This window comes from Salmo trutta, chromosome 13 (genome assembly GCF_901001165.1).
Source record: "Salmo trutta chromosome 13, fSalTru1.1, whole genome shotgun sequence".
NCBI lineage: Eukaryota > Metazoa > Chordata > Actinopteri > Salmoniformes > Salmonidae > Salmo > Salmo trutta.
Window position 1 is genome coordinate 30,498,424 of NC_042969.1, and position 13,707 is coordinate 30,512,130.

A 13,707-nucleotide genomic window follows, 5' to 3' on the forward strand; every position below is an offset into this window, starting at 1 on the left:
AGAGCAGCTATACTGTCCCATAGTGTCCTATTGCCTTTGTATGAAGAAACCCCAGTCTTTGTGATCCAGTAGGAGTTGTTTTTCTCCCCACCAGTGGTTCCTCACACACTACTTAGAGAACAGTCTTACATCCTTCTGATTATTGTAGCCTACTGCTTGACAGTCCACTCCACTTTACAATCAACTTTCAGACCCTTACCTTGTATTCTGTAGAAGAGAAAAATAGGAAAAATATCTGATTACAATCATGCAATAAGGAAATACAACAATGTTATAAATGTATTGAGACCTGAAAACAGGGTGGTTATACAGCACTCCTACCTCTGGTTCCCCAGTTGACATCACTACTGCCGTCATACTGTTGGCAGTAGTGTGGGGCTGCACTCTGGGGCTGCAGGGATACACATAGAGACATGTTAGTGATGCTACAGCTGTGTTTGTCAAGTAAGCTTCCATGACAACTAGAAGGTAAGCTTGAATTATTGCCTTCTACAGTATGTACAGTGAGGGAAAAAAGTATTTGATCCCCCTCATTAAAATGCAAATCAATTTATAACATTTTTGACATGCGTTTTTCTGGATTTTTTTGTTGTTATTCTGTCTCTCACTGTTCAAATAAACCTACCATTAAAATTATAGACTGATAATTTCTTTGTCAGTGGGCAAACGTACAAAATCAGCAGGGGATCAAATACTTTTTTCCCTCACTGTAAAGAATTTTTGGTTGCTGTCTCCAAAAAATTGGTCTCTCTGTCGAAAGATACTTTAATCTCAATAGATTTGACCATAACTGTATAAATAAAGAATAGTATAGTGTTGATGGTCACCCTGTTGACACCGTTCCGCCTGTATCCTGGTAGAGAGGCTGACTTGTATGAATCTAGGAAACAGGAATGCAATCAATCAATCCAGGTAATTTATAAAGCCCTTTTTACAGAAGTTGTCATAATTTCTTTACAGTTGGGGGTCATATATACATGTCAAAATATCAGAGCAGCTCAGGAAATACATGCACGACCACCTGAATGTGCCTTCATGTCTCTCTCATCAATACACAGTAGAGGGCAATGTTTACAAACATATAGATTTCATGAATGTAATGCTGTTTTACTGTTGTACTCACCATTGTCTCGGCTGTAATTGGATCGAGGAGCTGAAAGAGAGAAAGAGGAGAAAACAGGATTACTGAAAGAGCGAGAGAGAGAGACAGAGAGAGAGAGAATGAGAGAACAAGGCAATCAAACAAGCTAAGCGTCAGTATAGAAACAAAGTAGAGTCGCAATTCAACGGCTCAGACATGAAAGGTATGTGGCAGGGTCTACAGTCAATCACGGACTACAAAAAGAAAACCAGCCCCGTTGCGGACCACGATGTCCTGCGCCCAGACAAACTAAACAACTTCTTTGCTCGCTTTGAGGTCAATACAGTGCCAACGACACGGCCCGCTACCAAAACCTGCGGGCTCTCCTTCACCGCATCCAACGTGAGTAAAGCATTTAACTTCTTATGGCCTGGGGGCGCTATTTTCACATCCGGATGAAAAGTGTGCCGAAAGTAAACTGCCTGCTACTCAGGCCCAGAAGGTAGTATATGCATATAATAGGTAGATTGAGATAGAAAACACTCTAAAGTTTCTAAAACTGTTTGACTAAAGTCTGTGTGTATAACAGAACTGATTTGGCAGGTGAAACCCTGAGCACAATCCATCCAGGGAATTTATTTTTTGAGGACAATCTGCTTTCCATTAGGTTTCTATGGCAAGGCCGTTTTTATAGAAATATGCTTGCAGTTCCTATAGTTTCCACTAGATGTCAACAGTCTTTAGATATTGGTTGATGTTTTTCTTTAGAGAAATGAAGAAGTAGCCCTGTTATTTTCCTGTGTCACTCCAGGTACACTCTAATGTTTTGGGGCGCGCGACCTGGAACGTGCTTTCTTTGTTTTCGTTCCGGTATTGAACACAGTTTATCCCGTCTTAAATTTGATCGATTATTTACGTAAAAAAATACCTAAAGTTGTATTAGGAAAGTTGTTTGAAATGTTTGGACAAAGATTACAGGTAACTTATGAGATATTTTGTAGTCATGTAGCGCGAGTTGGAACCAGTGTTTTTCTGGATCAAATGCACCAAATAAATGGACATTTTGGATATATAACGACGGAATTAATCGATAAAAGGACCATTTGTGATGTTTATGGGACATATTGGAGTGCCAACAGAAGAAGCTCGTCAAAGGTAAGGCATGAATTACATCTTTATTTCTGAGTTTTGTGTCGCGCCCTGCGGGTTTAATTATGATTGTCTGTCTTTGTTTGATGGGGTGCTGTCCTCAGATAATAGCATGGTTTGCTTTCGCCATAAAGCCTTTTTGAAATCTGACACTGCGGCTGCCTTAACAACAAGTGTAGCTTTAATTTGGTGTATTGCATGTGTGATTTCATGAAAGTTTAATATTTATAGTAATTTAATTTGAATTTGGCGCGCTGCCATTTCACCGGATGTTGTCAAATCGATCCCGCTAAAGGGATTTGATCCATAAGATCAAATCCCTTTAGCGTGTTAACCCTCGCAAGGCTGCCGGCCCAGACGGCATCCCTACAGGCGTCCTCAGAGCATGCGCAGACCAGCTGGCTGGTGTGTTTATGGATATATTCAATCAATCCTTATCCCAGTCTGCTGTTCCCACATGCATCAAGAGGGCCAGCATTGTTCCAGTTCCCAAGAAAGCTAATGTAACTGAACTAAAGGACTATCGCCCCCTAGCACTCACCTCCGTCATCATGAAGTGCTTTGAGAGACTAGTCAAGGATCATATCACCTCCACTCTACCTGACACCCTAGACCCACTCCAATTTGCTTACCGCCCCAATAGGTCCACAGACGACGCATCGCAATCACACTGCACACTGCCCTAACCAACCTGGACAAGAGGAATACCTATGTAAGAATGCTGTTCATCAACTACAGCTCAGCATTTAACACCATAGTACCCTCCAAACTCGTCATTAAGCTCGAGACCCTGGGTCTCGACCCCACCCTGTGCAACTGGCTCCTGGACTGCTGCCCCCAGGTGGTGAGGGTAGGAAACATCATCTCCACCCCGCTGATCTTAAACACTGGGGCCCCACAAGGGTGCGTTCTCAGCCCTCTCCTGTACTACCTGTTCACCCATGACTGCGTGGCCATGCACGCCTCCAACTCAATCATCAAGTTTGCAGACGACACTACAGTGGTAGGCTTGATTACCAACAACGACGAGACGGCCTACAGGGAGGAGATGAGGGCCCTCGGAGTGTGGTGTCAGGAAAATAACCTCACACTCAACGTCAACAAAACAAAGGAGATGATCGTGGACTTCAGGAAACAGCAGGGGGCGCACCCCCCAATCCACATCGACGGGACAGTAGTGGAGAAGGTGGAAAGTTTTAAGTTCCTCGGCATACACATCACGGACAAACTGAAATGGTCCACCCACACAGACAGCGTGGTGAAGAAGGCGCAGCAGTGCCTCTTCAACCTCAGCAGACTGAAGAAATTTGGCTTGTCACCAAAAACACTCACAAACTTTTACAGATGCACAATCGAGAGCATCCTGTCGGGCTGTAATACTGCCTGGTACGGCAACTGCTCCGCCCACAACCGCAAGGCTCTCCAGAGGGTAGTGAGGTCTGCACAACGCATCACCAGGGGCAAACTACCTGCTCTCCAGGACACCTACACCACCCGATGTCACAGGAAGGCCAAAAAGATCATCAAGGACAACAACCACCCGAGCCACTGCCTGGTCACCCCGCTATCATCCAGAAGGCGAGGTCAGTACAGGTGCATCAAAGCTGGGACCGAGAGACTGAAAAAAGGCTTTTATCTTAAGGCCATCAGACTGTTAAACAGCCATCACTAACATTGAGTGGCTGCTGCCAACATACTGACTCAATCTCCAGCCACTTTAATAATTAAAAATTGGATGTAATAAATGTATCACTAGTCACTTTAATCTATGCCACTTTATATAATGTTTACATACCCTACACTACTCATCTCAAATGTATATACTGTACTCTATACCATCTACTGCACCTTGCCTATGCCGTTCGGCCATCGCTCATCCATATATATTTTTATGTACATATTCTTATTCATTCCTTTACACTTGTCTGTATAAGGTAGTTGTTGTGAAATTGTTAGATTACTTGTTAGATATTACTGCATGGTCGGAACTAGAAGCACAAGCATTTCGACTACACTCGCATTAACATCTGCTAACCCTGTGTATGTGACAAATAAAATTTGATTTCCTTTGAAGGGAGAGAGAGACAGACAGAGAGAGAGAAAGACAGAGAGAGAGAGAAAGAGACAGAGAGTCGAGAGAGAGACAGAGACAGTGAGAAAGAGAGAAAGAGAGAGAGAGAGAACCTCCTAAGAAATTTGACAAAGGCCTTCATTCAGCTAGAGAAGAGTTTCACCACAGAGTTTCTAAACCCAGAGGCACAACATTGTGAGACTTCTGGGGAAACGCTTGCAAAACAGACCAGGCCAGGGTTAGTTGTTAACTTTCTCTGAATCTAAAGGCACTACCTAGATTCGAGTCAATATCTTATGTAGTTGAAAATGTTATTACTCCAACCTCATGAATTGAAACTGACATGTTTCAATTTTAGTTAATATACCAATCCCTAAGCAGTGTTTGTGGTCTGTGCCCACCCCATCCTAGTCCCCTCCCATTCCCTTCCTTCTCAGCTTATTTAATGAGAGACAGAAGAATGAGAAGCATGTCACCTCTTACTATTCAGGAATAAACCACAATATGGGACACCAGCTGAGAGGGTTCAGGAGAGGAGAGATAGATATAGAGTGAGAGAGTGAGAGAGCGAGAGAGCGAAAGAGAGAGAGAAAGAAAGAAAGAAATAAAGAAAGAAAGAAAAAGAAAGAGAGAGAGAGAGGGAGAGAGAAAAATTATCATGAAGTGAGCTAAGGGCATAGACTCTCCGTCTAAACATACATTATAAAGTCACCACAATCTGACTGGGGAAAAAAATACAGTTTCAGAGGCAAAGTCACTGGTTTCTCTCCATCTTGTTGAACGCTGCCGAAACCTTAACTAAAGACCTCGGTTTAAAAGCTGACAGTGTTTTTATACACTTTTATATATTTTTAATCCTGCGGATCTTTTTCGGCCAAATAGCTGTGAGCGCTGCTATCTGTCCTGGGATCTCTCCAGATTCCGTATAGGGGGAGAGACGCGTAAGCCCAGCTAGCCTAGCTGGCTCAGCAGTCTCAAATGGAGGCCGCTATTGAACGTTTCCAACGTTGCAGGAGCTGTATTTACTTTACTTTGTTCCTGGGACAATGTGGACCGTGCTGACTTTCAATGCAGCAACTGCTTGCTTGTGGAAGACTACAGGAGCGAAGTATCTACTCTTAGTAAGCAAGTAGCAAACCTACACAAGCTACTGGGGAACCCACACCAACCTACTTTTTATTTTTCTTCCACCCCAGTAGCCGGACGCCGCTCTGGTCTGGTGGAAGTTTCACCGCCATGGCGAGTCTCCACAGCCCCATCCCTGAAGGGGTCTCCCCCTTCCCTGGAGAACGGAGCTGTTCTTGACCCAACCAACCAGCCATGGAGGTACGTCACTCACCGTGGAAGTCAAAGAAGGCATCCTCTGGCAACGGGGTCTCCATGGAGATGTCCATGGAGAACTGACACAGACCAGAAACAGCTTTGCTGGATTCAGAGGTTCCGGCGCCTTTGTCCTTGGTGCCTTCCCAATCAAGATCGGATCCGGAGGTACCTGTGTCTTCATCCTCGGTTCTGTCTCCCTCTCCGGTGGCTTCTACCTCGGGTTCAGATCCTCGAAGCTCCCAGTCTCACCAGTCCGTGAGGCTGCCTGAGAGACCGGCCCATTGAACAACATCAGCAGATCTGGTGAGAAACATCTCGGTCCCCAAGGCAAAAACCCTGTGCTTGTCACGCCCTGATCTGTTTCACCTGTCTTTGTCATTGTCTCCACCCACCTCCAGGTGTGACCTGTTTTCCTCATTAGTCCCTGGGTACTTATTCCTGTGTTCACTGCTTGTCTGTTGCCAGTTCGTCTTGTTTGTCAAGTCAACCAGCGTGTTTTTCCCATTCTCCTACTTTTTCCTTCTCTCTGTTTTACTAGTCTCCCGGTTGTGACCCTTGCCTGTCTGAACTCTGAACCCGCCTGCCTGACCATTCTGCCTGCCCTGACCTCGAGCCTGCCAGCCACTCTGTACCTTCTGGAATTTGACCTGGCTTTGATCTTTTGCATGTCCATGACCAGTCTCTTGCCTACCCCTTGGAATATAATAAATATCAGAGACTAATCATCTGCCTCCCGTGTCTGCATCTGGGTCTCACCTTGTGCCCTTATAGTGCTACCCAGGAGCACGAGTACAGGAAATAACAAGGCTGCTTCCGACTGTTCTACCACAGATGCCGGGAGCTGACACTGTCGTAGTCCATGTGGGGTCAAACGACATCAGGAGGGCTAGCTAGGAACATTTGACAATGGATTTTAAAGAACTGATTTTAGCATTAAAAAAACAAAAAAAATGTCCAATAATTTCAGGTCGAGTACCATCGTTGGGCCACGGGTGTGAAAGATTCAGCAGACTGCTGGCATTACACATCTAGCTAAAAGACTACTGTAGCTCGGCTGTAGTCATTTTTATTGATAACTTTGACACCTTCTGGAAACAGAAGGTACTCTACAGGAATGACGGAGTCCATCCAAATCATCTTGGCTCCTGGATTCTGTCCACGCATTTCAAGGCTGCGTTGAAACAATGACTGGTAAATGATCCAAGACCAGCTCAGTTAACCTGTTTGGTATAGGGGGCAGTATTGAGAATTTTGGAAAAAATATGTTCCCATTTTTAACTGCCTCCTACACCAACTCAGAAGCTAGAATATGCATATTATTGTTCAGGTTTGGATAGAAAACACTCTGAATTTTCTAAAACTGTTTGAATGGTGTCTGTGAGTATAACAGAACTCCTATGGCAGGCAAAAACCTGACAAGGCTTCAAGCAGGAAGTACCCTGTCTGACAAGGAGTCGTGCGTCTTACCTCTTTTTATTGAAAAGTAAGGATCTTAGCTGTAACGTGACAATTCCCAGGGCTCCAATAGGCTCTCAGAGCCCGCGAAATAACTGAAGGTTTACGAGGGAACCTCAGGTTGAAATATATTATCGCCTTTTGTAAGTGGATGCTCGGAGGACCTTTCAATGATGCGCGTGCATGAGTCGCTTCTGAGGAGAAATTTTATTCGGCTGTTTAGGCTCAATGCATACTCCCGGTCGGAATATTAACACTTCTCTATGACATAAATGGCATAAAAATTGGTTTTAAACAGCGGTTGACATGCTTCGAAGTACGGTAATGGAATATTTAGACATTTTTGACACGCCAATGCGCCATGCGCGACACCGCGAAGAAGCATTCTAGAACTCACGAACAAAACGTCGCTGTTTGGATATAACGATGGATTATTTGGGACCAAACCAACATTTGTTATTGAAGTAGAAGTCCTGGCAGTGTATTCTGATGAAGAACAAGCAAGGTAAGAACATCTTTCTTATAGGAAATGTGATTTTGGTGGATGCTGACCTGGGTGGGTATCTAAATAGCTAGCCCTGTAATGCCGGGCTATGTACTTAGATTATTGCAAAATGTGCTTCATCCGAAAAGCTATTTTAAAATCGGACATATCGAGTGCATAGAGGGGTAATGTATCTATAATTCTTAAAATAATTGTTATGCTTTTTGTGAACGTTTATCGTGAGTAATTTAGCAAACTGTTAGTAAATTCACCGGAAGTTTGCGGTGGTTATGCTTTTTCTGAACGTCACATGCTAATGTAAAAAGCTGGTTTTTGATATAAATATGAACTTGATTGAACAGACATGCATGTATTGTATAACACAATGTCCTAGGTGTGTCATCTGATGAAGATTATAAAAGGTTAGTGCTGCATTTAGCTGTGGTTTGGGTTTATGTGACATGATATGCTAGCTTGAAAAATGGGTGTCAGATTTTTTCTGGCTGGGCACTCTGCTGACATAATCTAATGTTTTGCTTTTGTTGTAAAGCCTTTTTGAAATCGGACAGTGGGGTTAGATTAACGAGATTCTTGTCTTTAAATAGCTGTGAAATAGTCATATGTTTGAGAAATTGAAGTTATAGCATTTCTAACGATTCAAAAATCGCGCCACTGGATTTCAGTGGCTGTTACGTAGGTGGGACGAGTTCGTCCCACATGTACTAGAGAGGTTAACCCCTACCGTTGTGACAATGAGTCATCATAATGCTGCATCAAATGTACATGATCTTAGTGGCATTGGCAAACACAATGTAAGTCATTTATTTTATGTACCCCTAATTGAACTGAATACATCTGTTTATCCTACAGCTGTTGTAAGCAGTAATCATGAGCCTATAAAACAGAGTTACACGGTTAGCACTGAGGTGGTGTGCAATAGTAGGAAGACCACTTCAGCTCCAAAGTAAATAACATGAGTAAGTCTACCTCTGATAAGCTTCCCAGTAAAGCATTAAAAACAATCAAGCAACCTAGAAAGTGCTAAAAATAGCCCATATTAACATATGTAGCCTAAGAAACAAGGTCCATGAAGTCAATAACTTGCTTGTAACAGATGACATTCATATTCTATCTCTGAAACTCACTTAGATAATACCTTTGATGATACAGTGGTAGCATACATGGTTCTAACATTTACAGAAAACACAGAAATGCCAACGGAGGCGGTGTTGCGATCTATATTCAGAACCACATTCCTGTAAAGCTTAGAGACGATCTAATGTTAAATACTGTTGAAGTAATATGGCTACAGGTTCATCTGCCTCACCTAAAGCCCATTCTTGTGGGAAGCTGCTGAAGACCACCAAGTGCTAACAGTCAGTATCTGGATAACATGTGTGAAATGCTTGATAATGTATGTGATATCATCAGAGATGTATATTTTCTGGGTGAATATTGACTGGCTATTATCAAGCTGCCCACTCAGGAAAAAACTTCAAACTGTAACGCGTGCAACCTGGATCAGGTTGTCAGTCCACCTACCAGGGTAGTTAAAAACAGCACAGGAATTAAATCATCAACATGTATTGATCACATCTTTATTAATGCTGCAGATATTTGCTTTAAAGCAGTATCCAAATCCATAGGATGTAGTGATCACAATTTAATAGCCATATCTAGGAAAACCAAAGTTCCAAAGGCTGGCCCTATTATAGTGTATAAGAGGCCATACAAGTTATATAAGAGGTCATACAATAAGTTTTGTAGTGATTCATATGTTGATGATGTAAAGAATATTTGCTCGTCTATGATGTGTAATGAGGAGCAACCAGACACTGCACTTGACGCATTTATGAAACTACTTATTCCAGTTATTAACACAAAAACCATAAATACAGCTAAAATTAAGCACTAACCTTTGACGATCTTCATCAGATGATACTCCTAGGACTCAATGTTACACAACACATGTATGTTTTGCTCGATAAAGTCATATTTATATCCAAAAACCCCATTTTACATTGGCGCGTGATGTTCAGAAAATATTTTTCATCCAAAACTGCCGGTGACTCAGCACAACAATTTACAAAAATACTCATCATAAACGTTGATAAAATATTAAACTGTTATTCAAAGAATTATTGATAAACATCTCCTGAATGCAACCGCTGTGACAGATTTCAAAAAAGCTTCACAGGGAAAGCACACTTTGCAATAATCTGAGTACTTCGCTCAGAAAAATACATCACTCAATACAGATTCCCACCATTTTGGAGTCATCTAAAATCATAAATAGCATTATAAATATTCACGTACCTTTGATGATCTTCATCAGAAGGCACTTCCAGGCATCCCAGGTCCACAATAAATGTTGTTTTGTTCGATAAAGTCCATAATTTATGTCCAAATACCTCCTTGGTGTTAGTGCGTTCAGTAAGCTACTCCAAATGTAGGAAGTGCGCCCAAAATTTCACGACAAAAAGTAAAAAAAAGTTATATTTACGTTCATTGAAACATGTCAAACATTGTATAGCATCAATCTTTAGGGCCTTTTTAACATAAAACTTCAATTATATTCCAACCGGACGATTCCAATGTCTTGAAAAACGTTATGGAACACAGCTACCTCATGAATGCGCGCCACAAAACTCATGTCATTTTCTGAGTCACCAACTTCCCGGCCTTCTTGTTCGCTCTGTGTTCACCGCAAAAGCCTTGAACTAGGTTCTAAAGACGGTTGACATCTAGTGGAAGCCTTAGGAAGTGCAAAATGAACCCTAAGTCACTGTGTGTTAGATAGGCAATGACTTGAAAAGAATACAAGCATCAGATTTCCCACTTCCTGGTTGGATTTTTCTCAGGTTTTTGCCTGCCATATGAGTTATGTTAAACTCAGACATCATTCTAACAGTTTTAGAAACTTCAGAGTGTTTTCTATCCAAACCTACTAATAATATGCAAATATTTGACTCTGGGCCCGAGAATTAGGCAGTTTACTCTGGGCACGTTTTTCATCCGAAATCGAAAATACTGTCCCCTATACCTTGACAGGTTAATAAGCAGACACCTACTAAGAAAATGACTGTAAAAACTGTTAAATCCCCTTGGATTTATTGTATGGTTTGTATGGTAGAGAGGGATGAGGCAAAAGCTATGGCAATTAAGTCTGGCAGCCCAACTGATTGTCAAACGTACTGCAAATTAAGAAATCATGTGAATAAACTAAATAAAAATAAACTACACAATGAAACAAAGATAAATTATATAAAGAACGATAACAAAAAGCTTTGGGGCACCTTAAATTACATTTTGGGAAAAAAAGCCAACTCGGCTCCTTCATTGAATCAGATGGCTCATTCATCACAAAGCCCACTGATATTGCAAAGTACTTTAATGACTTTTTCATTGGCAAGATTAGCAAATTTAGGGATGACACGCCAGCAACAAATGCTGACACAACACATCCAAGTATATCGTACCAAATTATGAAAGACAAAAATTGTACTTTTGAATTCCATAAAGTCATTGTGGAAGAGGTGAACAAATTATTGTTGTCTATCAACAATGACAAGCCACCGGGGTCTGACAATCTGGAAAATGACTGAGGATAATATTTGCCACATCTTCATTTTAAGTCTACTGGAGAGCGTGTGCCGTCAGGCCTGGAGGGAAGCTAAAATCATTCCGCTATCTAAGAATAGTAAAGCCCCCTTTACTGGCTCAAATAGCCGACCAATCAGCCTGTTACCAACCCTTAGTAAACTTCTGTAAAAAAAGGTGTTTTACCATATTCAATGCTATTGCACAGTAAACAAATTGTCATGATCGTCATATAAATAATTGGACCAAGGCGCAGCGTGAGTAGAGTTCCACATTTTAATAATAGTGAAACTTCTCAAAACAACAAAGATATAACGATGTGAAATACGTAGCACACATAAGCACACATACAAAACAAAACAATATCCCACATCGCAGGTGGTAAAAAGAACACACTAAGTATGATCCCCAATTAGAGGCAACAATTATCAGCTGCCTCCAATTGGGAACCATACACATATACCAACATAGAAATATACTATCTAGAAACCCCCATAGTCACGCTTTGACCTATTACACCACAGAGAACCCCGAGGGCTCTCCACGGTCAGGGCGTGACAGTACCCCCCCAAAGGTGCGGACTCCGACCGCGAAACCTGAAACTAGATGGGGAGGGTTAGGGTGGGCAACTAGTGTTGGTGGCGGCTCCGGGTGCGGGCCGCAGCACCCGCTCAGACCGCGGACCCGGCCATGGAGCCGAGCTCAACGCCATGCCCGGCCCGAGCACCGGAGCAGAGGAAGGCTCCGGCCATGGAGCGAGACCGGATGCCGTGCCTGGACTGGGCACCGGCGCAGAGGAGGGCTCCGGCCATGGAGCGAGACTGGACTCCGTGCCTGGACTGAGCACCGGCGCAGAGGAAGGCTCCGGCCATAGAGCGGGACTGGACACTATGCCTGGACTGGGCATCAGCGCAATGGAAGGCTCCGGCCATGGCACCGGCGCAGGAAGCTCCGGGCCGTGGACCGTCACTGGAAGCTCCTGGCCGTGGACCGTCACTGGAGGCTCCTGGCCTTGGACCGTCACTGGAGGCTCCGGACCGTGAACCGTCGCTGGAAGCTCTGGACTGTGAACCGTCGCCGGAGGTTCCGGGCTGTAGACCGTCGCTGGAGACTCCGGACTGTACACATGCGCTGGTGCACGTGTGCATGGAGCTGGCACAGGACGTACCGGGCTGGGGAGGCGCACTGGAGGCCTGGTGCGTGAAGCCGGCACAGGTTGAACCGGACTGATGACATGCTCCTCAGGGCGAGTGCGGGGAGCCGGCACAGGACGTACCGGGCTGGGGAGGCGCACTGGAGGCCTGGTGCATGGAGCTGGCACAGGTTGCACCGGACTGATGACACGCTCCTCGGGGCGAGTGTGGGGTACCGGCACAGGACGTACCGGGCTGGGGAGGCGCACTGGAGGCCTGGTGTGTGGAGCCGGCACAGGTTGCACCGGACTGATGACACGCTCCTCAGGGCGAGCGCAGGGAGCCGGCACAGGACGTACCGGGCTGGGAAGGCGCACTGGAGGCCTGGTGCGTGGAGCCGGCACAGGTTTCACCGGACTGATGACATGCTCCTCAGGGCGAGTGCGGGGAGCCGGCACAGGACGTACCAGGCTGGGAAGGTGCACTGGAGGCCTGGTGTGTGGAGCCGGCACAGGTTGAACCAGACTGATGACACGCTCTTCAGGGCGCCTGTGCTGCAGAATAGACCTAACCAACATCTCTCTCAGATACCCCTCCTCCAAATGCTCCATCGACTCCCAGACAGTCTCTGTGCCCCCCCCTCCAAAAAAACTTGGGATTGCTCTTGGGCTGTTTGTGGCCGCGGACCCCGGTGTCGTCGCTGTCCTCCTTTACTCCTCGGCGACTTCCGCCAAGGAAGGGTCTCGCATCCACCCAGTATCTCTTCCCATGTCCAACTCTCCTTCACCTCCTGGGCACACTGCTTGGTCCTGTAATGGTGGGATATTTGTGTCACGATTGGACCAAGGCACAGCATGAGTAGAGTTCCACATTTAATAATAGTGAACCTTCTCAAAACAACAAAGATATAACGATGTGAAATATGTAGCGCACATAAGCACACATACAAAACAAAACAATATCCCACATCGCAGGTAGGAAAAGGAACACACTAAGTATGATCCCCAATTAGAGGCAACGATTATCAACTGCCTCCAATTGGGAACCATACACATACACCAACATAGAAATATAATATCTAGAAACCCCCCTAGTCACGCTCTGACCTATTACACCACAGAGAACCCCGAGGGCTCTCCACGGTCAGGGCGTGACACAAATTGACAACAGAATTTCAGCATGCTTATAGGGAAGGACATTCAAAAAGCACAGCACTTAAACAAATGACTGATGATTGGCTGAGAGAAATTGATGATTAAATGATTATGGGGGTGTCTTGTTAGACTTCTGTGCAGCTTTTGACATTATCGATCATAGTCTGCTGCTGGAAAAACATATGTGTTATGGCTTTACACCCCCTGTTATAATGTGGATAAAGAGTTACTTGTCTAACAGAACACAGAGGCTGTTC

At 44.3% G+C, this 13,707-nt stretch overlaps 1 protein-coding gene across 6 annotated transcripts in view; it reads right to left on the reverse strand.

Annotated features, from left to right (window-relative positions):
- Positions 1 to 13,707, reverse strand: part of LOC115205625 (actin-binding LIM protein 3) — an 86,685-nt gene that overhangs the window by 3,654 nt on the left and 69,324 nt on the right. For all 6 annotated transcript variants that reach the window (XM_029771798.1, XM_029771796.1, XM_029771797.1 and 3 more), the window contains 4 exons: positions 1,124 to 1,153; positions 828 to 880; positions 322 to 391; positions 200 to 207 (listed from right to left, as the gene is read on the reverse strand). In XM_029771798.1, coding sequence (XP_029627658.1) covers positions 200 to 207; positions 322 to 391; positions 828 to 880; positions 1,124 to 1,153 — 161 coding nt within the window. The remainder of the gene's footprint in view (positions 1 to 199; positions 208 to 321; positions 392 to 827; positions 881 to 1,123; positions 1,154 to 13,707) is intronic.